The sequence below is a fragment of the Chaetodon auriga genome, chromosome 24 (genome assembly GCF_051107435.1).
Source record: "Chaetodon auriga isolate fChaAug3 chromosome 24, fChaAug3.hap1, whole genome shotgun sequence".
Taxonomy (NCBI): Eukaryota; Metazoa; Chordata; class Actinopteri; order Chaetodontiformes; family Chaetodontidae; genus Chaetodon; species Chaetodon auriga.
In genome coordinates this window covers 8,012,887-8,038,332 of record NC_135097.1, presented here as the reverse complement: position 1 = coordinate 8,038,332, position 25,446 = coordinate 8,012,887, and the positions used below count along the sequence as shown (strand labels likewise).

At 45.1% G+C, this 25,446-nt stretch overlaps 1 protein-coding gene across 1 annotated transcript in view; it reads left to right on the top strand.

The window, feature by feature from the left end:
- The window catches only part of LOC143316991 (insulin receptor substrate 1-B), a 44,055-nt gene extending 19,902 nt beyond the window's left edge, over positions 1 to 24,153 (top strand). Inside the window, exon 4 of the mRNA XM_076724890.1 lies at positions 21,218 to 24,153. Coding sequence (XP_076581005.1) covers positions 21,218 to 21,225 — 8 coding nt within the window. The 3' untranslated portion in view covers positions 21,226 to 24,153. The remainder of the gene's footprint in view (positions 1 to 21,217) is intronic.
- Positions 24,154 to 25,446: the final 1,293 nt, after the last annotated feature.

Genomic DNA, 25,446 nt, shown 5'->3' with positions numbered 1-25,446 from the left:
GTTGCTTCTTTTCAGCGACGTCAGGGTAAATAAGTCATTACAACCCAAATTATAATTCTCAGAACTGTCCTTTGATAAAAAACTTGATCATTAAATCATTAAGCGTTTACTGAATGCACACACTGTGCTCTCATTCGTCTGCACCAAACAGGCCTCTGCTGCCTCTTTACGCTGCTGGGTGTGGAATCCAGGACAACGCAAGGGTAGACTAGCAGCACTACTAGTGTTATGTAAAAAACACAACCACGTGGATGGGACATGACCCCCAAGGAGGGTGAGGCTCAGGGCGCAGTGTGTGTGTGTGTGCGCGTGTGTGTGTATGCACTCAGTTTGTGTGTCTTAACCTGGTTTGTTCCAGTGCAGGAGGCGCCCCGAGCTCCTGCACATGTATGCAGAGTGTAAATGCACACAAGATGTGCAGCCAGAACAGCAGGAGGAATTTAGCATTATCTATGAAGTGTGACCCCCCCCATGGTGAGCCTGATAAAATGAATTTATGATACTCGATTTTAACAAGTTGCTTCCCTTCTTTTCCACTCGACTGTTGTGTAATCGGCTGTATGGATATGAGAAGCGGGACGAGGTGGGAGGTACACCCCTGCATCTTATGATTGCACAATACATATTAAGATGGTGATTAGTTCGAATTTCTACGCACTGCTAACTGCACTTTCCTTCATTAGCCTAATTACACCATTACACAACTGATGTGCCCCCGTGGGAGGAGGCGGAACAACCTGCGCAGTTACTCGAGGACGGCAGAGAGGCCATTTCCTCGTCAGTTTGAGTGAACAGAAGCCACATTTCTCTGTTTATGTAATGTTTTCCCCACACATCCAGACAGGTTTCTTTGGATAATATCACAAAATGGAGGCGGTCGGAGACACAGGAGCTTTTTTTTTTTTAGGGGGGGGGTGTTTTTGTTAAAGTCAAGGACTTTTTTCTTTTTCTGTGAAGTCTGGTTTGCTTTGTTTGGGCGGTCTGCTGAGGGAGTCACCGAACTCACAGCACACATAGCAACAACTCTCCTCTGTTTGGGTGTTCAGGGAGCCTTGAAGGTTGTGTGTGTATGTGTGTGTGTGTATGTGTATGTGTGTGTATGTTAGAGGCTGAGGCGTTTTTTTTCCCCCCGCTGACTTCACTGGCCATGTGATGAGGTCATGTGCGTGCGCCGCGGCAGCAGCGTCGTCTCATTACAGCCCATCGCCTCCGTCCAATTAGCCAAATCCAAAGGCTGGAGGAGTAATCGGAGTTGAATACGAACACACACACACGTATATACAGCTTTGTGATGGACGATCAATCCGTCACACACGCTGCTGCTCACTGCACAGAATTCGTCGGCCGTGTGTTAAGCTTTCGCCAAACCTGTGGGAGCCAATGAAACCCAGTTGCGTAAGAATAGAGGACAGGCTTCGCAGTGGCACCGCAAATCTCTTTGCAGCCACATCTGGCGCCAACGTGGAGACCCATCGTGTGAAAATAATGTGCTAAATATGTAACAGCCTCTAAACAACAGGCCGGACAGCTGGAAAACAGGTGCTGTGAGGTCAGTTTAGTCTAGTTTGTGATGTTCCAGGTCAAAATGTAACAGCATCCAGTGATTTCGATGAGGAGAAGAGAGCTAACAAGGATGTCAGGCTTGATTTTAGTGTAGATTTGTCTTCGCTTCTTATTGCATAAACAGTTAGCCTCCCCTCCATCTTTGATATTGTTTGGGGCATATCAGGACAGTTTTGAGTTTTGGCACAGATCTAACGAGCCAGCGGGTTCAAGAAGCTGCTCTGATGTGGGCATGTCACCTCAGGTACAAATGAGACCATGAAACACGATCAAGGGAGACTGGTTTGAGTAATATATACTGTAATTTGAAAGGCTTATCAGATGCCAGAGCGCTTCACAGTGCTTTATATTATTATGAGGAAGCATTTCGCGACTCCACTTTTATCCTTCGTTTGAGCACTCACCAGGTAAAGAGCAGAAATACGACCTTCACGTTACAAAGTCATCTACCTGAAATGTGCACCTGCATGCTTTGGCCTAACACTGTAGTAAAAGTTGAGCCAGCTTCAGCTGTCCCCGCCCCCCCGAGTCCTCTGGTTCAGCACCCCAGCATCATTAAAGTGAATGAAGAGGCTGCTCTGATTCATGCAACATCGGTCACAAACTATCAGTTTACAGTATGGCGGTCAGTGAAGGATGACGCAGCCTCAGCCCGTGACACAAAATCAATCAGATGTGACTTCGGGGAGTATCAGTTTCGCGACTTAAACTGCATGCTTTAAGAAGGAGCAGTGTTGCGTTCAGGGACGCTCGCGGTGGTTCACTCGAGTAGTAACACCTTCATAGGGAAGTGATGTTGGGGCTTGTGTGTGTGTGTGCGTGTGTTGTCTCAGATGTTGCCTGAGGTCCACTCCACCACAGACTAATCTTCCATTGACTACCGTGTAAGAGGAAACGGGAGGATTCGATTCTGCACAATGAATAGAGACTAATTCTCCACTGTGTGTGCATCTTTTTGTGCGTGTGTGTGTGTGTGTGCCTGCAGTCTCTCTAAAAACTTGTTGAACCTTCAGCATTTGTAAGTAGTGTTCAACGATAAAGGCTGGTCAGCTCCTCCATCGTTTTATAACCTTCTCTTCTGCCTCAGGATGGAAATTTTCCTGCTTTGCAGATTGCGTACGTGCACGCTTTATGTTGACCATCAGGCCGATGTATTTGCATTCATACTATTACTGTTTGCCTCATCTCGACAGACATCAAAAGGCCTTTTCATAAAGCGCTGTTGACACTCAAATATTGAAGTTGGACACGCTGGGAGGCGTGGAGAATGGATGAGGATGCTTTTCTGGAGCAGGAGGGGGATGGATGTGGAGAAGAAAAGAGGGAAAGAAAGTGTAGAAAGGAAAGCTGGAGAAAGAGAAGAGCGATGCAGAAGGTGGAGGTGAGGTGAATTTACAAAGTGGAGACGGTGGAGAATTTCTTTGAATTAAAGCCTTTCCGTGTGGAATTTGGGTTTAAACACTGGAGATAAAAGCAGGGTCAACGTGAAGACACTCCTGAGGCAGATTCCCGTTGTTCTTTCCTTTCTTTATCTCAGACACAGAGCTGTGAAGTGTGACGAGTTGTGCTCACATAACAACAAGTCAAAGAATGAGTTTTTCGGTGAACTCCCCGCATCGCTGAGCTCGCAGAAAATCACTTTCAGGCCCAGTTTGGGATGAATTCGGCAGGTCTGGCGCCATGGTTTGTTCCCAGCGACAGAGTGCTCTGAAAGAGACCTCAGACTGGCTTCGTCTCCATGGCAACGCTGGCTGAGGCTCATGGGTATTGTAGTATTTAGAGGCGTCCGCCTTACAAAGCTGACGGAAAACGCTTGATTTCTCGGTGATAACGCTGAAATAGATCAAACCTTTGTTCATGACGTAAAGCTGTGGCGGTTTTGTTCAACTCCAGGAAGGCTCTGCTGTTTCTGTGTGGAGGAGCATTGATGATGTCATTGAAAGAAAACTTTGCTTTCTCCAGCTGCTCCAGGTACACAGGGCATCGAACGGTGACTGACAAAGGGCGTAGTTATCCAGATGATGATGTAATTCTCCTGTGAAGTGACTCTTTCAGTGACAAATCCCCATTAAAGGAGCATGAAAAGGAACAAAGTGGAGGTTGAACTCTGTGGCCTTGCCTGGTTTAATGTTTGATGCGCCCGTCTGGCTGTGTTTTCACCCCCCCGTCTTCCCAAGACCTCGAAGGCTACGCTGCCTGTCTCCCACTGCACACACACACGTCTTTCTGCTTGGCGTGATCTTGCTGCTAGTGGCATGAAAATGATGTGTGTGTGTGTGTGTGTGTGTGTGTGACACTGAGGGTCACGAGGTCAGGGTGAGAGCGGCCGACCTGAGCGGCTTCATTCTTGAGCTCGTCAAGCCTGATGAGGGACAGATCAGCTGATAAGACGAGGTGTGTGTGTGTGTGTGTGTGTGTGTGTGTGTGTGTAATTCCAAACAGCCAATGAGGATCAGATCTCGTCTCTAGGCTTGAACGCATCCATCCTCTGCTCCCCTCCACAGGGATCACTTGCTGTACACGCGCACACCTATGTTCCCTGTTAATGTTAATGTGCCACTTGCTGTGTTCAGTGTTATTTGATGAGGCGTTCAGGGAGTCAGACTCTGTGTGAGAACTGAGAAGAGTTCTCAGTGCTAAAGACAACACGCTGCTAACTGAGGCCGGTCATTCGTGGATCTTTGAGGCCGATACCAACATCAATATTTGAGAATTTAAAAGATTAATCAGCTGATTATTGTTTGGTCTAAAATGGATTATTTGTTTTGTCAATCCAGTCTTAAACCCAAATATACGATCTGAACGGCACCACACAGTAACAGTAGAAAAAATGTTCCTGTTCTCCGCCAGCGTCTCGAATAATAGAGTTAAAGCCGCTGCAGTAGTTTGAGTATCGTAGGATTAGCACGTGATGTTCGTACAAAGATGTGAGGGAGCATTTTCTGGAAGAAAATACACCCTGTGAGGACATTTTGTCCAATAACGGAGCTGCTTTAGGGAAAAGTCCCTAAACAGGATTGATAAGACCAGAAGCATCATAAGAAGATTGACAAGCTTTACTCAAATACTTCAAGTCTTTAAGGATTTTAGCAGAAGTTTTTTTTAATTCCTGTCAGTTGTAGATGTACTTTGGCTTTAAAGATAGATGAAAATTTGTCTTAATTGACGAGGTTTGGTGCGTTTTTGGTTGATTTATTCATAGATTAGTTGCTCTTTTCAGCAATACATCCTTCCACTACCCCTCTGCCCATGTAGGGCTTAAGCACCTTGCTCAAGGGCTCCTCGGCAGGCGTCTCCGTGGTCCTTCTCCTTTTGTGTGTGCTTCTGGTGAGCTGCCCGGCCAAGCGAATGGTAATTAGGTAGTAAAACCTCGGCTAATGGCTCAGTACTCTAGTCATGTTTTGACTGACTAGTGCCTTATTCACATGCATTTGGCACGCACACACACACACACACAAACAAGAACACAGTGGCAGGGAATGAATTGTATTGGCAGCTTGGTCAGTCAAAGAGGCGCCGCTGGACAGACAGTGTGTGCGTGCAGTGTGTGTGTGTGTGTGTGTGTGTGTGTGTGTGTGTGTGTGTGTGTGTGTGTGTGTGTGTGTGTGTGTGTGCATGCATGCCTTGGGGACTTTAGCCATTGAACTTGTCACTGGATGTAACAGAAAAGCATTTGATTACCACACCTGGGCATGCTCGCTTTTCAATTCAGAGCTCTTTAGTTACACTGAAAAGTCTGGATTTGTGTGGTTCACGCGCACGCATGAATACACACACACACAGGTCATACACACACACACAAGTCTCGAGGCTGTGTTGCTCTTAATAGTAAAAGCTGAGACAGATCATCCGGGCCAATCACCCCTCAGGAAGCAGGGATCAGCCAAAGCTCCTCAGCTAAGCAAAGTTACCTTCATTGACCTGGCTGTGTTCTGCATCGACTGCGCACACACACACACACACACACACACACACACACACACACACACACCTCTCCTGTCTCTTTTGTCAATACTGTTTTGCTCATTCTGTTTTGAACAAAGCCCCTGTGCCCCGCCATGCCTCTCCAAACCTCTCTCTTCTCCTCCTCTTCCTGTCCTTTCTCTTCCCCCTCGCTGGACTTTTTGTTTGCACCTTTTTTATTTTCACACCAGACTTTGCTTTTTCTTTCTCATAATCATGTTCCACAGATTAAGGAGCTTTCGGCTGGGCGTGTGAGCCGCGCTCGAATGACTGAATGAAAGCACCTATTGTTGGTCGGCTGTGGGCTGGTGCCATCCATTAGATATAATTCACAGTGCATGATTTAATTTGGTCAGAACACAGGGACGATTACTTACAGGGCATGTCTGCATCAGGAAATCACTGCCAACGTTTTTTTAGACCAGGCCTTCACCGCCAAGTCCAGATGATGCACCTGCTGAAGCAGATTCTGTCAGTGGAAATGTGGAAATGTCGCTCTCGTGACTGCAGCACATTGCATAACAAACACTTTGCATGTGCATGTCTGTGTACATGCTTTGAATGCATGATTAATAGCCGATGTGTCGGTTTGAAGTCACGTTCAAAGGAACCGTTTGACAGTCGACAAAATACGCTCGCCGACTTTCTCAGCGAGACTCAGATGAAGGGACTCTCATGTCTATCCGTTGATGGGAAAATAGTTCTGCGCGGAACGCCCCGTGAAACTCGTTTTTACGCTTCTGTGTTTGCACAGATTAAACGAACGAGATAAAACATCTTATTTCTTGAGATTTAAAAGTAATGGTAGATGTGTATTTTACCTTCAGGCAGAGCCAGGCTAGCTGTTTCCCCCTGTTTCCAGTCTTTATGCTAAGCTAAGCTATCCATCTCCTGGTTCTTACATGTGAGTGATATCCATATTCTTTTCTAACTTTTGGCGAGAGATTCTCCCGCATGTGAAACCATTAGTTCATCAACAGAAAGCTAATAGACAATGCTGATAAGGCATTAACCTTTAAGGCATTTATAAATCAACAGGATTAAACTGTGCAAGCAGCTCTGTGAGGCTGAGCTTTGGCCCGTGCAGCTTTGAGCTAAATGCTAATGTCAGACTGCTAAAACGAGCTAATGTGTTTTAGTTGCTAATATTTGCACTGAAGGAAAACATCCAATTTTTTTCTGATTTTTTTAATGTTTACATGGTTGAAAATTGAAAATTTTTTGGGATTTGGGATGTTGACTGGACAGAACAAGCTGCAGAACAAACAACAGAAAATTACATGCATTTTTTTTTTTAAACCATTTTCTAACCTCTTATTGATTAAAGGATGATTCAAGTGTGAAATGATTTACTGATCATGGAATTATTGCTATTTGCAGCTCCTCTTTGAGTTTCAGGTTAGGTTGACATGAGCCTCCTTCACTGTATGTGCTGTATCTTTTGTGTGTGCGTGTCTGCGTGTGTGTACATACCTCCGAGTGTGAGTGTGTTAGCTTGGCAGAGTGCCAGCGCCCTGCACGATCCTGGCTACAGAGCGCCGATTGTGCGCTGGGGTATGGGACGTATGCCGGGCTCGGAGAGCGTTGGGCGCTGCCTAAAAGATCGGAGCAGCCACCCACCAACCCGCTGGGGTTATTGAGGGCACAGGAGGAGGAGGAGGAGGGAGTGTTTTCCTCCTTTCACACACACTCCTTCTTATTTGTTCACTTTCTTTCTTCTCCTCCTCCTCCCTCACGCACTCTTCCAGGAAAACATTTGAGGTTCTCTTTTTGCTTTATTTGAGTTTTTTTGTGTGCCGTTTTCTGCGTTCTTCTCACTCTGTGTTTGTTTCCCGGACCTCTTTTTTTTTTTCCTCTCTCTCTCCGTCTGTCTCCTTCTCCCATATAAATTTCTCCCCCTCAAGTGATTGTCTTGATGTCAGCACCACCACAGTGTTTCTCCCCATGTCTCCACCATGATCTGTGTGTGTCTGACTGTGTGTGTGTGTGTGTGTGCGTTTCTCTGGGTTCGGGGCCATGGCATCGCTCAGCTGCTACTTCTCTAACTGGGTTTGTCTGTAAAGAGCTTAGCACCCGTGGGCGTTGGAGAGCACTAAGCTGATTACCGTCTACTAACGAGCCACTTCTCACATGGAGGCCGTGTATGTATGTGTGTGTGCTCCTGTCTGGTTCTAGTATTGTTTGTTTACGTGGCTGCATGCAGTCGCGGTATATGTTTGTGTGTGTTCATGGGTGGGTGTATGTTGCATCTTGAGCTGTGCTGAAGCCGGATGGATCAGGTGGAGGAGGTCAGGGTTGATGTGGGGGTCAGCTGAAGTGCTGACGGTGACAACAGGGTGAGAATGTAGTTGAGGCTCCTGCAGAGGGGGTCAAGTTATTCTCAGAGGAGATCCCATGAAATCCCCTTTTTTTCTTTTTTTTTTCCCCCACAAGGCCTTCGTACGACCGCACTGTTTGAACTCTGCCGAATTAAGCCATTTTAGACCAGACGCTACCCTTTGGGGTCGATGGTGACACTTTGCAGTGAAGCAAAAAAAAAGGTGATCAGACACTTATTTTATTCAGATTCATGTAAATACAGTCAACATTAAAGCTGTGCCTTATTTTTCAAGTTGAACCTGAAGTTGCCAGTTTGTGCTGCTGCTGCTTAGCTTTATGTCGTTAAGCACTATTATTACTACTATTTTTGTGGCATTATTAGTATATTATTCATGGCCGCTGCCCATGTGCACTACAGCCCAGCACACTGCAGAGTCCCCACATGAAACATAAGACACCAGATTTGCACAAAAAGAAATAAAAGTGTGCTTCCTGTTTGTAATTTAGAAATAAAATTAGCATCAAGATTAACTCTGCAAAATACAGTAGGCCCCCAATCACTCTGGCTAACTGCACGTCTCATCAGGTTGAAGTTGGTTGGAGTGATGCTGTCAGTTACACTCAGTTACCTTTATTTTTACATTAGCTAAAACACTAGAAATGTCTGTCAGTATAACGCAGTACAGTTGAACAGCACCTTCAAAATGACCATGAGGTTGAGTCTGATTCGATATCTAGATAGTTTGCTTGCATGTGTTCAGAATTACCTGTCTGACAAGTCAAAGGTCTTGACTTTATGACCGCAGTAACCTGGTGTCAACATGCAGGTTTTTGTAAGCTTAAAGTAGGATGTAACTATTTTTATTTGTAGCTTTAACCATCTGATCCTGTGACATGAGGCCTGGAGAACATTCTGTAAAGTAGAAAGCAGTGTTTCAAATTAGAAACAAAAAAAAAAAAGAACTGAGGATCATGGGAGCAGTGGGGCCATCTTTTAACTTCATAGAGATTGCTCAACTCTGACTGCCTGAGGGGAAACTATAGGCTAAACACACAGAGCCTGCGTTTCAGTTACCTAATCCTCACACATCGACCGGGGTCCGCGATCACTGCAGCTTTGTTCAGTGTGGTCAGGAAGCCAAACTGACAAAGAGTCAAGAATTTCATTTCAGAGAAACGACGACAGAACATTTTCCAATCTCGACACGCAGACAGAGTTTTAGATTAGCCCCTCGCTGTTCCCCTCACACACACCAGCCATCTACATGCACACACACATGAGCACAACTCATACAGCCCCCCACCTCAACTCTTTCCATGGTCAAGAGCAGTGAAATCGTCTATATGGTGATTGAGAGAAAGAACAAACAGTCCCTTGACCCGCCTTATGTAACTCATCAGTGCAGATCGAATGAAGGAGCAGCAGTGTTTGCTCACCGCTGCCATTATTGGTCTGAGAACGGTCGTTAACCTTTAGATTGCCGCCTCGCCTCCACGTCACCGCCGCGTCAGCCCCGTAACTGGGCCTCGGTGGTAGAACTAACAGCTTCCTGCACTTTGCAGGGTTTTCTTCATTAAATTACCCAAATTGCTGTGGGGCACAAGATGTGTGTGTGTGTGCTGTACAGTCAGCTATGTGAAAGCACATGAGTTTCCTGACTGGAAATGGTTTTCCTGGGATCAAATTCATTTCTTGCCTGAGGAGACAAGTGTGTACCTTGTGGTGCAGAACCGTTGGCTGATTTTATCAGTAGTTGATTTAGAGAAATCAAATGATCAAGTGATTGAAGTCATTCGCCAAGAAAAATGTCTGTTTGTGGCGTTTTTCTCTTTTATAGGCTGTCATTAATCCAGTATGTTTTGGCTGTTGAGTTTTATAGACTAAATCACTACTTAAAAAAGTCACTGACAGAATATTTCACCTTTCGTTAATGGTGGAGGTCTTGTCCACGTTTGGGGTGAGTTTGAAACAACTGGTCTTGTCAAGCTTGGCGTTTCTGTCCACCGTGTTGGCTGAAAGGTTTTAAATATGCGCCTCATAGCCCCATATGTGATATTGTGCTAAAATACGACAGCTAGAGCAGGACGGCGCTGCTCTCGTTACAATAGCATCTCAGCTCACACAGTGTGGATGTCTCAAGTCCTTTTAACATAACCTTTAACCCCACAAAATAGTATAGACATGCTAACGTTTGTAGCTTGCGTTGAAGCTGACAAAAACACGTTCAACGCAGTTGTGTTTTTGGTTTCAGTCAGACTTCAACACTCCCTCAAAACCCTTTTAAGGCCGAGCATCACCCTTATTAGAGAGCCACACCGGTTACGTCTAGCTTAGGTATTGGGCGGGTTTAGCATGCGGTCAGTTGACAGTTGCTTTAAAAAAATCGTTATGTGTCCGTTTTTGTGACATTGTTCGTTGCCTAAAAACAAATTATCATAAAAAGCTTAAGTCAGGGATCTTATTGGTGGCTTATGTAAAAGTTGTTTTCACACATCTTACTGCCTGTAAGGAATAATAGCAGTTAGATTTAACATCCCACGTATTAATACACATATATGGACGTAAAACGAACAGGAATTAATAGTCGAGTGAACCTTGGTCTTACACCACAATTCCTATTCAGATGAGGCGGATGTGTCTTCTCCATCTGGTCTCGCTGCGTCTCCTGTCACTGCAGGCAGGGAAAACTGCAGAAACTCTGCCAGCAGCAGGGATTAACAATGAATCTCCATCAGCTAATGATCAAACACTGACAGGTGGTGTGATTGAATCTGTGCTGACACTGCGTGCGGAGGAGGAGTTGCGGCAGGAATGTATAGGACAGGTAAATACCAACAAGAGCAACATGTAAAACATATTCAGCCGATGGCTGGTTTGCATTTCCTCAGCGTTAAGGCCGAGCTTCCATCAACTTTCAGGTGCTGGCAAAGGAAATGCATTTTCACTGGGATTCGGCAGCTGTGCCAGGTTTTACCGGTCATTATCTTTGCCACGATTTATTTCCTTGTCACTCAAAGCGACATGTGCCAAATTTAAATGATGTGGAAACCACAGCTATCCAGAGCAAACTGGCACCGAGTCAGATGAAGGGTTGAGAGTGTGAACGTCTGCACATATGCTTATATTTCTCTGCACAAGCATTTAACTGAGTGTCCGCTATGCCTTCCTCTCTCTCTCTCTCTTTTCTTTCTCTATCAATCTATATATATGTATATATGCACGTGGTGTCCATGCGTGCATTGTGTGCCATAAATATTTTGGTCTTTTTCTGCTTCATGGAAACTTGATGTTCCCTTTTTGTTGCTCAGACAGAGAACATCTCTGGAAACTACAATTAGGCCCGGCCACTACACCTCCCCACAGCCGTTAACACAATGTTCTTCTCCACTGCAGGCGTCACGCCGCCTAACCAGAGCATTAAAAGCCTCGAATCGGCAGAGCAGAGGAAATGAAATGCGCACAACTCTCCTGTTTACTTATTAGTCATACGTGTTCAAGAACAAACAAGTAGAAATTGCATGTGGAAGAGAGTCGGGGGGAGGTGTGCGCATGCTGTTTATGTACCTGCTGGATTTCATTTGCCATTAATGAAATTGTTTGTATTCATGACCAGTTGTCATCCAAGGGGAGCTGAAGGAAACGTGTCGTGAGTTTATGTCGACACGTGTTCCCCCTCTGTAGATGCTGGTTGATGATGTTCGCAGGCGTGAGCTCGCAGCCGCCATCAGCACGTGCGTACGTTCGCCGCGTCCGAGCGAGGTGATGACGGCCTGTTTCCTTCCACTGCGAGCCGATGATGGTTTAGCTGAAGGCTTGATAGAGTCCAGCAGTACGATGAATATGAATCATCACCTCCCGTCCAAAACAACACATGGACACACACACACACGCACACAGAGTTAGTGATCCACCGTGCGTCATCGTGCTGCGCATTTACATGACGTGGGGACTTCGTGTCCACTGGGATCTTATGTGATACACATGTGTGAGAGAGGACGAGCACTACGTTAAAGAAATACCACGCTGCTGTCCTTCCCGTCTCTTTGTGTGAGTGTTTGCATGTGTTCTTCTTGTCCAGTCATAAGCTGTAGTAATGTGCTTGTGCAGCCGTGACCCCGGCCAGCCACCGCCGCCGCCTCGCTGCCCAGCTCTACTCCACTCACACACATACTCATTTCCCAACGGCTTGCGGTCCGTTGACTCATACATTACGCACACGACCGGCGTGTCCTGTTATTGTGCCATCTGACACTTGCACCCGTGCCTCCATTTAAGTCGCTTTAACTGCTGGTCTTTTTTCTGTCGCTGTTTTCTTGTTTCAGGCCGTGTCCACTCACGTCCGACTCTGTCAGACAGCCAGCCACACATACTCACACAGTGTTTTTTTTTTTTATGTTTTAGCCATTCTGCTATAAATCACAGCGTGGTGTACATCACAGGTTAGCATGGTGTTAAACATGCTGCTGTGTTTTAGGTATTTTTAATGCATCTATCCATTTCAGGCATCCATTGGTTTCCATTTATTCTACCAGGCTCTGAAGTTTCGTCCCAAGTCACATTACGTTTGAATAGTTATGTGGTCAAACTGCATTAAGTCGCAAAAAAAAAAAAAAAAAAGTGCAAGTTTAACGAGAGCGTGCCATTAAATTTCATCCTGTGTGGAACAGAATGGAAACCAATGGCTGCCTGAACTGAAGTGACGTCCAAAACTCAAAAACTGGACGCTGCGTTTGAAAAATGGTTGCCAGAAACGTCAAGTATAAGTACACATAATTTGTAGCTACACCATTTCTTTCTTGTTTGGCTCCATACCCCTGCACATTGGATCTGAAATGAGAAGACTATGAGGGTTATGTGGGGACCTTCAGGTTTAATTTTAGGGTGTTTACATCCATATTGGTTGCCTGGTGTGTGTGTGTGTGTGTGTGTGTGTGTGTGTGTGCGTGTGTGTGTGTGTGTGTGTGTGTGTGTGTGTGTGTGTGTGTGTGTGTGTGTGTGTGTGTGTAGAGTCGTGGCCCTGTCATTGTCTTGCTACAGTGTTCAAAAATGCCATAAAAACGACCGTGACTCCCACCTCCACTGTTCACTTTTAGCTCTGTATTTGCTCTCCAGCTGTTTCCCGAAAACATATCTGGATGTCTAACTTGCTGGAGTTTCTCTCTGGCTTCATCGCTGCGAGCTACCGCTTCTCACGTTACACGTTGACACAAGAATATTGATTAGTGTGGATTTTAAGGTGGAGAAGGGCCAAAGTAATAGATGTCTTTGTCCAAATACTGATCCAAAAAGTCCCGTATTAGCAAACTGGATGCAGTGAACATTGTGGACAGAGTCGGGCCAGGAGGTTGAAAATGAAGGGCAGAACGAGTCGACTCTCTAATTTTTCCTCCCGTGGAGATCTGGAGGTGAGAAGCGTCGCTTGCGGAGCCTCCAGAAGGTTCGTGCGTAAATATTTGCGCTGCGTGTTGGCAAAGTCTGGCTTTCTGCCCACAGTCAGACACACGCTCACTTTAATATGTACACACACATACAGACACCACACTCATATCACACTCAGTTATGGTGTTAGAGCTCATAAACAGCAAACACACTCCTGGTTATTCAGCCTAAACTCAGAGCTGCGCTGCCTTTAAGACATGGAGTAACTTAATAGGAATGGAGCAGCTTCTGTGATGTGTGTGTGTGTGTGTCTGTGTGCATGCGTGTGTGTGTTTGCACTGTTGCGGTATGAATTACACAATTCATCTCCAGACTGGAGCAGAGGCCATAAGCTGGCACGTGAACACACACTCACACACACACACACACACACACACACACACACACACACACAGAGGCACTGTGAAACACAGATTGGCATCAATTCCTTAACACACGGGACAAGATTTCCAAATGCAGTCCAGACTCCACACTGTCAGCGAGTGGGAAATGGCGGACTCCGCCACTAAACATCAAAACTACTATATAGAGACATAATTACAGAATGTAAATGCATTGTGTGGCTATTTCTGCAACAAGGCATTGTATAATGTCTGCAATTGGGTAAAAGGATTATGACTGTACATATTAGGAAACGTTAGCATTAGCAATAGGGAGGTTTTTGAAGGTGCTGACATTTCATTTGATTCGCGTGTGATGATTTTCCAAGATAGATTTCAAGCCTAGGAAAACTGTTTCAACTTCAGAAAAATCGGACAACATTCCCGACAGTATGAAAAACGAAGGAATTATCCCACTTGAATCGTGCTGATCCCTCACAGCGGCGGGTGAAGCAAGACAGAAATCAAATGTCTCAACAGCAGCTCCGCCGCTCAGCTGGCTTTCTTGAAGATGGTGCAACAGCTTCTTGTGTTTCATTTAGTTTTGTCCGTCCACGTCAGACAGCCGGAGCGAGCTGGCCACTGGCATTCTGGGAAAAGCCTTACTCGGAACTGAGGACCCCACCTGCTTATGCTATCACTCCGTATATCACTTCACCCGAGACGCCGCCTACGTGTGTGTGTGTGTGTGTGTGTGTGTGTGTGTGTGTTGAGGAGGGCCATTCACATTGGCAGAAAGTGGCCAAACTGGTGGAGCGACCCAGCACACAGAGACAGAGAGAAATCGGTGGTTTGAGTCAGCAAACAATGAAAGTGTGTGTGTGAGAGACAGAGAGTGAATGAGATAACATTCCCCAAAACCCTTCAGTCCTGTTGGCTTTAGCTCTGCGTGTCCCGTCCAGGGACAGGACGTCCCATGTCAGATTTCAGAACAGTAGCCAGTTTCTGTTACACAAGGACGCCCACATTTTTAAACGCTATATTTACAACCACAAAAGGAAGTTTCTTCCCAAACTGGGCTGCAATGTGTTTTAAATTAGCTCGCTCCAAAAGGAAAATATATCTTTTCCCTCCTGAGGGCCATATTTGACTTATGGACCTATAGTGGAAACGTTTGCCTACAAAACACAATTTTTTATATATACAGTGTATTTTGGTGGATATTTACGTTCTTTCATGTTTTATTCACTTAATACTTGAGTATAATGTGTACAAATGTTATATACTGCTGGAAAAGGAAAAGGAAAGAAGACACTGCACATGCAGGCTGCAGCCAAGCGTAATCAATTAATATGAAGATTTTTTAAATTATTATCTATTCATTTACTGACGATTGTTAAGTCTCCAGAATGTCAGAAAATGATGAAAATGAATGAAAGCCCATCACAGTTTGTCTGCTCTTTTTGTCCCACCACCATCCTCAGAGCCCCTCCCGCCGTCTTGCAGGCGTCAGCAGGCCTCAGGCTGACATGGGAGGGTGGTCAGCTGATTAAGCTCACCTCGGCTGGAAAAGCTGGCCCGTGTGTTCACTCTGTCTGTCCCTTCCAACAGCTTATGTCCATTATAAGCACCACCGCGGCACATGGACCACACGTCCATGCGCTGCTTTCACGGCTGGCATCGCTGACCTGCAGTCCTTTGTGTTAAACTTGGTGTTTTTTGCCTGATAAGTGACCAGTTTGACTCATTTACACTCCGTCAACCAGCCACTACAAGACAGGCAACATTTTCAAAAGCTTCCAGGTGCACACACACACACACACACCAATATAGGTTTTAGCTAACTCTCCAGCAGCGCTCCAGCTTTGTTTTATACTTTTGTTTTTCTGCAGTCTTCTGCCGTTTACAACCTGTTGACAGTCAAGCATGTAAAGGCCGGCATGCCTGCCCCGTGTCCTGATAGGAAAACCAATGCAGACTGGACGTTCAAATTGTGTTCAAGGATGATCTAAAAATACTCGGATGTGAGGCTGCACGTGGGCAGTGAATGTGGTTCGCCGCAAATGTGCTTTTCCCCTCCTTTTTTCCCCGCACTCAGCACTGCTGCTCTGTCTGTCTCCTCCTGTCCCCACACATTCCAGCTCCTCTGTGTGCCGTAACACACCCACTCAGTCTCTCCCACTGTGTCGCTGCATAATGAAACCACCCAGCAGGCTCTTGTCATTTTTTTTTTCTCACTTGAATTATTATACAATCAAGTCAAAAAAACAATAATCTGACAAAACAGACGGAAATTACAACATTTAATGAATTAAAGCTTTTAATATGTCATGTAAAAATAGCTTTTTTGGCCTTTCATAGCACCGTGTCATAGTCTCTGGTGTTTGTGTGCATGCGCATGTGTGTGTGTTCAGTCCACCTGTGTTTTTTTTTCCATGCACCCCTTGCAACCGCACACCCCCGCACATGCACACACACCTGGATAATGACTTGTTACGTAGCTGTTGTAGCTGCTGCTGATTGACAGCGGCAGAGCTAAAGGCGGTGTGTGTGTGTATGTGTGTGAAAGTGCAGTAAGCACACGCAGCACTCGTCTTTCAACCCCACGCAACCTGCTCTCTTCTGCCAACTCAATGGTTTAATGTATGGAAAATTACAGCAAGGCAATAAAGGGAAAACGTGCTGCGTTCACTGTTCTCATAATGGGGGTGTTTGAAACAATAAAAAGCTTCCAGTCAGACGATTCAGTGGTGGTATTAAGGAATGTTCTCTAGTTATCACCTTAATTTTACGGGAAGAGCAACATTATCAAAGTCATGTCCTTAACTTCCCAGAAGTCATGTACCAGTCGAGCACGGCGAGCAGACCTGCAACGCGTTCTTCCCCCGCTCGCGTGTTCAGTCTTTCCGATGATCGACGTTCACCCACTTGTATTTATTCCAAACAAACTGCGGCTGGTGTCTCTGTGGACATAAAAGGCTTCTTGTGTGTCCCAGAGGACTTTTTCCTGGAAAGACAGGTCTGTTCCCGCGCCTGTTTAGGGCATCAAATGAATAAGATTTTTTTTTTTAATCAACCTGTCCAATTAATCATAGACCATAGCCTCATCCTGGGGCCATACTAAAATTCAACTTGGATCCTTTTTCATTCGTTGGTTCCCCTGTCATTGTTCGTGATTGATATGAATTGTGAGGTGAGGACTGACTGACAGATTTATACTGTATTCATGACAAAACACTGGGGTGGGACTAACAGATGGGGCTGATGGAAAATGGAGAATAAGGTGCAGCATGTGTGTTTTCCGTTAAAGTAGCGACAAGCTATAAATGTGAGTTAAGTGCAAGAATTAGAGACGCCAGTAGTAGCTCGACTCATTTGTAAATAGGGTGTTATGTTATTTGACTAAAAGTATTTGCTGACTGCGTTATGTTTCTTGGAGTTATCCTCAGCCCCATAGGCTAGTTAGCATACTCGCTAATGTCATGCGAGCGTGTTTGTGTGGACTTTGAAACCTGCAGCACCATATAGCGCCCCATGTGACCGGACAAGCATGAGCACAGTTCTCGCTTCAAGGGAAACCAGCCATTTTTTTTCCCATTGCCACTGGGGCAATGAACTCAAGCTCTGGTCCCGCCCAGTCATGGCGAGCACATGCACAGGCAGGGTCGCAGACTGAACAAAAACCTCTATCCTGGCCTACCGAAGATAACATTGGGCAAGTCAGAATGGGCTCAAGACCCCTTAAAATCCCCCCTGGGGTGCAATAGTAGGTACCTCTAAGGGGAGCAAGAGGTATTAAGTTGACTGCACTGTCCGCCACTCTCTACCATCTGGGTCCATGGTGTCCCCATGTGTTCTCCTTCCCTCACATATGAATGTGGACAGTTTCTCATTGTTGTTGAGAAATGAGTCAGAGCCCTCAAGCAATTAGTTGTATTGGGTGTGAACCCAGGGCGCGGCATGTCTTGGTAGGTGGTACTGAGGAAGTAACTGAGAGAGTTGGTACTCCCAAAGTCTCCGCATTGGATACTCACTCTAGCTACGACTAATTTCATTTCATTTTGTTCCTGATTAATCTGCAGATTATTTCCTCCATCACCGGATGAATCAATGTGTCTTTAGAGCTGCCGTGAAGAAGCAATTTTCTTGCTCTGTGCAGCCACCTTTGAAGCCCACAGGATGCACGTGTTTGATGCTCACAGATAGATTTTGGGCGGAGTATCACTTTAACCTAATTGTCATCCACAGGCGTTCCAGATTCATGACTAACAAATAAGTACTGTGAAATCAGACACATAGACTTGTGGTCACCCTGCAAACATTATGTCTTCATAACTGACAGACTTTCTGGCGTCATTGGAAGAAATTAAATGAGGTGACACAGGAGCTATCCTGCCGCTTCAGTCTGCCAGTGTTCATGCCTTGTATCTGCAGCTGTCTTGACGCTGAATCCCGGCTCATGTTGCGCTCTTGTACCTCTTACCCTCTTGCCTGCTTGCAGGGTAGATGATTTAATGGAATCAAGTATAATAACAGTACTGGAGGATTGCAAGAGCTGAATTTGCTAGCCTGGAAAGTTGCTGCCATTGTGGAAAAATGGTTGGGATTTGCACATCCTTGTAATAATGTCATTCCTTAATGATTTCCAGGACAAAGTTCTTTGCTTCCACTTCAGTGTGTAGGTCAAAGGTCAGGCTTGGCTACGCAGCTTGACCCTTGGAGTTGAAAGGGATTGGGTAGGTTGGACGCTCGTTGAACCTGAGTCCAGTCCTTGAAGAGAAATCTGTCAAAACATGTGTTTGGGGTATTTCTTTGCTTGAATGCGAAGCACAGATTGATGCATTCCAACGAGTAGCACATTTTCTGCCTCGGAGCTTGTAAAATGATGAGAAGCAGCGATAAACACCGTGGGGATTTCCATTGATTCTCATGCTCATTTTCCCACGTGAAGTCTGGAGAGCCTCCACCACTGATGCTTTTTGTTCACTGCTGTCTTCTCTTTTCATTTATTGAAACCATATAATGTAGACTAATACCTCGAGCGTTTCCTTTAACATATGATTTAACCCAAAGTGACTGAGTGACCACTGGACTTAGTGACTCACATCACGTTGCTTAGACCAGCTCCGTGTCTTGTGGGAGCTGGGGCGGCATGAAAATGACAGACTGACGCACTCGATTTACGACCAGAGAACAGGGTGGCTTTCAATTTTAGGCAGCCCTCGATTGAGACATCACATAGACCCAGACTCTCCTAATTACACACACACACACACACACACACACACACACACACAGGCGGCTAGAGAACAGTTATTGGCTAGACACGGACTGCGGAGGCAGATAGCCTTGTCTAACCTCTTGATTTAAACAGTCTGGCAGAGAAAGGGGAAGAGAAGCACACGTAGACTAGCACAATCGCTACCACGGTCATTATGACATCGATTGGCCCACAGATGGAGAAATGATGCAAGGAAATGAATGAGATCGATAGACAGACAACCGAAGGCGGACTGGGGGTCAGCTGATGGAAGGGGCCACTGAGGGAAAATAGGAAGGCAATAGCTGATTAGAGCGGAAACATTTCCTGTGTAGCTGCATATAAGAGAGTGCATGTGAATCTGTGCATTAGGATGAGGCACTGGAGAGTTGTTTAGCGTGTGTCAGTATATAATTTCCCATGTCTGTGTTTGGGGAAAGGTCATCATTAAGTGAATGTCATCCGCATAATTATAGTATCTTCCTCTGTGTCCCCTTTGTGTGTGTGTGGTTTGCATGTGTGTGTCCATGGCAGTGCACCAGTGCGTGTCCAGCCTGTCTCCTCCGGTCCCTTTGGTTGGCTGGCTTGATTGTTTGTGTTGCTGTTTTTCGAGCTGGCTGCCTGAATGAGGGAGCTGCTCCGCTCCGCTCGGCTCTGCTTTAGGCCGTCATGGCTTGGCCGGCTGGCGGGCACCGTCTGTGCTGAGGAGGACTAAATATAGCTCACTGCACCAGGAAGAAGACAAGCTGGAGAGAGAGAGACAGCAACACAGAGAGAAAGAGAGAGAGAGAGAGAGGCATAAATATAGAGTACCCTAGTGCAATTAGAGAGTCAAGCGCTGCTGGGAAATTTTAGGGAAAGAGACAGGGAACTCTCTCTCAGCCTGTTCTCTTTACTAGCTTTGTGCATTTGTTATTTTGGCTGACGGCAGCCTGAGTGCCTTTGGTGTGAGTCATCACATCTGACAGAAAGTTACACAGTTTAAAGGGCATTGACTAATCTTTATAGTTATGATCCTGCTTTCAAACTACAACTGGGGTTGGGCGATCCTTTCTATTTTCACATTGCCCAATCGTGGTTACTCGAGATCGCCAATATGACTGCCAGGGGGCGGCAGGAGTAGGAGGGGATGGGGGTTAATGTGACAGCATGCCAGTGAAATGCCAGCATGGACAACTTTGTCTTAGTGTCAAAGAAAAATCTAACATCTTGTATTTGGGGATGTTACATCAGATGCCAAAGGTAAAGCTAAGGATGTACACAGCCTGTCTGCAAGCTGAATATAAGATGCGTCCGTCCAATCATAGCTTGTCTCAACGATCGGGCCTGACGTTGACGCCGGTGTCATTCCTCTCATCCTTTTGCTGTGCACTGGAGAGCACGCAGTGGGTTAACTTCATGGCCCATGTCATATATGTTGTCAAACCAGGAGAGAGAAGGCAAGAAAAACTCTGACATGCTATAGTGTTTGTCAGGATGTCGTGAGGCTGTCAGTCGTCCTCCACTATAACAAGCTGCATGGCCTGAAACAAGCAATTGTTGGCTCCTGATCTAGACTGTTGTGAATTGATGAGGTTCCCCAGTGTTTCTCTCACGATGGTGAACTTTCTTTGCCCAAAATAGCACATGGAACTGGTAAGGTGTGAGTTTGAGGGCCTTTCAGACATTGTTCAGGCACCGTTGGTGAATGCGTCCCACCATTAGAACCACCACTTCTGATTAACAGCCGTGAAGATTTCACCTGGGACAACCAGAAATCTCCAGTTCCTAATGGCTGCTTGACACCATGTGATTCTACTGCTCTCTCTACACTGGGGCAGAATTATTACTATGTCTGCCATCCTGCTAATCCTATCAACTGTGCAAACAAGGCCAGAAAAGGCTTGTATGTGCTGGTGAGACTCGACCTGAGACCATACCTCTGTGCCCACATCACACCTGTGTGATGTGAGGAGCTGAAATTGCCAGAAAAACCTGACATGATTCCTAGATGTCTGTTTTCCCTCGTGTTGGCACGCTCTCTGGACTCTATGCCTGCAGCAGTAGGTGTCCTCACTTTCTCCTTCCCTGCTGTTCCCTTTATCACTTTCTCCTTGTCTGAATCTGTGCGTCTTTTTCCAGCTTATTTGGCCGTATTGTTTATTCCTGTTGTTCGTTTTAGGGTCACTATGACCGGGCCGATAAGCAGACACTGATATCTTCCATAAAATATTATAATTAACCTGATAAGGAAGAGGCACTGCATATACATGTCATAATATTTATATCTTCTTCATATCTGGGTTATTGTTTATTCTACATCTAACCAAACAATTTCCTCTTTCTGTCTGTGTGTCTCTTTTTTCTTCTCAGAGTGCTGATGTCATGCGGCGTCCTTGGGGAAACAATCTGGTACCACTCAGAGCTTCAAAGCTCCGCCTGTTCCTTTTGTGACAACCAATCACGTTGAGAGAGCAGCTGAAGCAGGCACGCCCCTGAAGCACTTTGACAGAGACTGATGGAAAACCTTTTTTTTTTTTTCTTCTTCTTCTTCTTCTTCGCTTTCATCTTGTTGGTTGCGGAAACCAACGGGGATGTGTGCCAAATGACACTCTTGAAAAGCCATTTGCTGCTCTCATTCCTTGAGTGAAAGCCAATCAGAGACGGCTACAAAAAAAGAAAAAATGGAGATCTGTGTTTTTGTTTTTGTTTTCCAAGAGAAAAACTCGAATCATTAAGAGTATAATGGTGGCTGAGTATTTAGTTTATGATAAAGAAAATAAATAGAATTATATATCAGCTCAAAAAGTGCCTCATGTTCAGATTGTAGCCATTTTACAAAGAACTTCAACTTAGCCTCGACTAACTGAAGCTTTGGTTTGTTTTTGGGTTTTTTTGGGCTTGATTTGACGTAGTTACACAAAAAACGCAGCAGAACATTTAGATAAATTGGGTAGCACTGGTGTGAGCTTTTGCTGCATTCATGTCATGTGGGATGAAGGCAGAAATCAAAGATATTCCAGTGTTTACACATTGCAAGCAACATTTGTAGGATGCAGAGTCGGTCATCTGAGGGTTAAAAATACTGTGCATGGTCAATAAAGCACTGTAGCCATAAGAGTTGGGTTTATTTACGTGAGTGACAGACTTTGTCAGATATGAAAAGTTTAACATTCATAATTACGATTGGATGTGGACAAGATTTATATTTACAAGTCAGAAACTGGAAATCACAGTGAATCCAATATGACATGAACGCAGCATTTTGGCTAACATTGATAATGATAACGGTACTAGCAATGAGCTGGCCTTCCTGTCTACTGTGAGAAATATTAGCGCAGCTGCTGTTGGCATTCTGCTCGTTGTAACTTACGCTGCTTTTGTTCCTCTTCTTCCTCTTTCTCCTTCCTCCCTACTGAGCCATACACCTGAAGTATTAAACACACAGTCTTGAAACTAAATGCACTTGTAGCAGGGGATGCAGTAGCTAGCTAGTTAGCTAAAGCCAGCAAGGCCAGATTAAGATATTAGCATTGTGCCAGGACGTAAATTCACCATCCTGCTGACTACAGCTCAGGGTGAGACCCCTGATATAAAGCCAAGCAATCTCATTAGTGCTATTAGCTCCAGACACTTATGTCCCACTTAATCCCCTTCGTCTCAGGATGCTAAATGACATACGGTACGTACAGTGGAGGATAGAGACCCTATCAATAGCCATGCTAATGCTAGCTCTGTAGCGGTCAGCACACTGCTTTAAGAACCGGAAACGGGGTCAGTTGTGTCAATTCTGCCAGTAGGAAACAACAAATGCTGATTTGTTCTCAGTTATTTTATACATTTAGGTACCAAACATTTTAAGAAGAATGATTTTACACTTTTTAACTGGTTGATTTGAAAGTGCTTTGACCCGAGATCCTTCTTTAAGACTCTGATTCTATCTCCTTCCCTCCCTCCTCTCTGTCTTTTGCTTGGCTCTTACTTTAATCTCCGCTATGCATCAGCACTTAAGTGCCTGTCTGTCCTTTTGATCTGTCTGTCTCTCTGCCCTGTCTTAGCAGCTAGCACTAATAGGGCTGTCCTAGCAGAATATATCAAGTCTATTTTTAGCGTCTATTTTTGTCTCTTTTGGCTGTACAGTTCTCATAAAGTAATTTGTTAATGTTTGTTCCGTGTGACAATGATCTATCAGATGACTTGACTGACAGCTATGGCCCGAATCAGAGGAGTCTTTGGACCGTTTCTCTTCGCCGGTAATGGAGGACTTAATTGTTGCAGGGCCGTCAGTGCCAAAACACAACAACAACAACAACAAAAAAAAAAGACTAAAGCTCCAACAGCACCTCAAGAAGCAACCTTCAGCTCTCAAGTCTGGACGTTTTGCTTTGATTTTGTTTTAAAAATGTAACCTTTCGTGCTCCCCCGTTGTTTTCTGTTGACGAACTGTGACATATCTCACCTCGCAGTCTGCTTATGTGACTCTTAGAGATAAAGGTCATCGTGAAGACTTGCATATGCTTTAACCTTGAGTTTGCCTACGACTTTGACCAGAGGATTAAAAAGAAGTGCACGAGGGGAAGGAAAAGGCCACCACGGGGGAAAAGAACGACAACAAAAAACCTAATGTATACATACATGTGCGTCTATGTAGCTCCAAATTGTGCTCATGTGTTTGTCTGCCTGCCTTGGGAAGTTCATGAACTTTCTCCTTCTGGTCTCATGACTGTTGAGGGGCCAAGAGCGTAACAATGCGGCTTTATTATGAGCAGATTGGGAATATGTGGTTGGAATCACGCAGTATCCTTGGGCGAGATACTGAACCCCTAAACTGCCCCCGATGCTGCGCCATCGGTGTGTGAATTCATACGTACGTCGCTTCGGATAAAAGCGTCTGCCAAATGACTAACTGTAACTGTAATAGCGGTTGCTAATGCAGATGTGGGGGAGACACTAAAAAACGAGCCTCAAATACGATTCAGCACATAAATCCATGGTTTCGTGCAGACCTGCAGGCAAACACATGATGTTATTTGAAATGTTTCTAATGTCTTTTGGAGATGTTCTCATATTGAAGCTCAGCAGTAAAACACAAATGCTTTGAAGGTACTTGTAATTAAGAAAGAAAGCACACGAACGGGTGTGCTTTCAACCATCATCCTGCCGTTTAGAGCCACGTTTGAGCTCTGAGCATCTCGTGAACTTGTGAATGAGCGTTTTTGTTTTTTTCTTTGTCTGCAGTCTGGAAAATCTTTCCTTCACTCGATGGTCACAGCCACATACCATGAATAAAAGTTCCTTTGGGAAAGCTCAACAGAGTTCAAGAGTTTAAGTGGCTGTATGACTTCATTCATTGTGTTGTTAGCGAGTTTAGAGATGTTCATAAAATGTGCAGGAAGGTGCTGCTGCTGTTCAGAATTGTTTTTATCTCATCCTCCTGTTCCTCCGAGGGATGGTGCTGAATGGGAATATTGTGAGATTTGCCATTGATGTAAACAGTTTTACTTCTGTTGCTCGACAAAAAAACAAAAACACAAAAAAAAAAGGTAGCAAAATCAGAGATGTTGGTAAAATGTGCAGGAAAGTGCTGCTGCTGTTTAAAATTGTTTTATCTCTTCCTCCTGTTCCCCTTGGGATGGTACTGAATAGGAATATTGTGAGGTTTGCCATTGATGTAGACAGTTTTACTTCTGTTGCTTGAGGAAAAAAAAAAATCTGACTAAAAGGAAAAAAAAAGTCAAACAAGAAAAGGACTTGTGGTTTCTTTTGTTTCTGTGACTGGCTGTGAAGTTTCCTTTTGAGTGATTTAATGAGGATGATTGTTAGAAAAGTGACAGGCTTAAGATGCAAAAGCAACAGCGCTACTGATCTCACGAGGGGAGGAAGAAGAAGAGCGGAAGACGCTGCAATTAACAGGCTGAGACGAGTGTGAACATGTGCATGAAATGCCACAGACTCCGGGCGGGCTCATGCCCCTCACACCCTCGCCGTCTTTGATTCACACACTCGTAAAGGCTGCGGCCACAGCGCAGATGTCACTCCGCAGAGTGGAAAAGAAAGCAGCCGGATTGTTCTCCGCAAAAGCCTTTCAAACTGTGTTAGTCACATTCACCCCTCCCATTGATAAGATCATTTGAACTCGGCGTTGGCACGATGCCACCGGAGTTAATCACTCGTCTTACTGGTAATTTGACCAACATGTTGTTTGCTGGGAAGACCTCCCTCTCTGTCTTATTTGATAGCCCTCTACCCTCTCACTCAACACTCAGTTTAATTAAATAAGCTTTTTTGAGGCCTGATAAATCTTCGCTTCTTTCTCTTATTGTTAGCATGTAAGGGATCTTGTGTCATCCTCGACCACAGATGGCCAAACCAGACCGAGGCACCGCAGGAATTAATAGAAATGAGAACACACACACACACACACACACACACACACACACACACACACACACACACACAGATCAGGCCTGCACCTGCAGATCCTCTTGCTTCTAAAAACGTGGCAGCATCTGCATGAAAGCAGAAACAGCTCCCACACCTGAAGCCTTACTAAGACTAACACTGTTCACAGCTCATGTTCTCTAAACTTTTGTTCACTTACA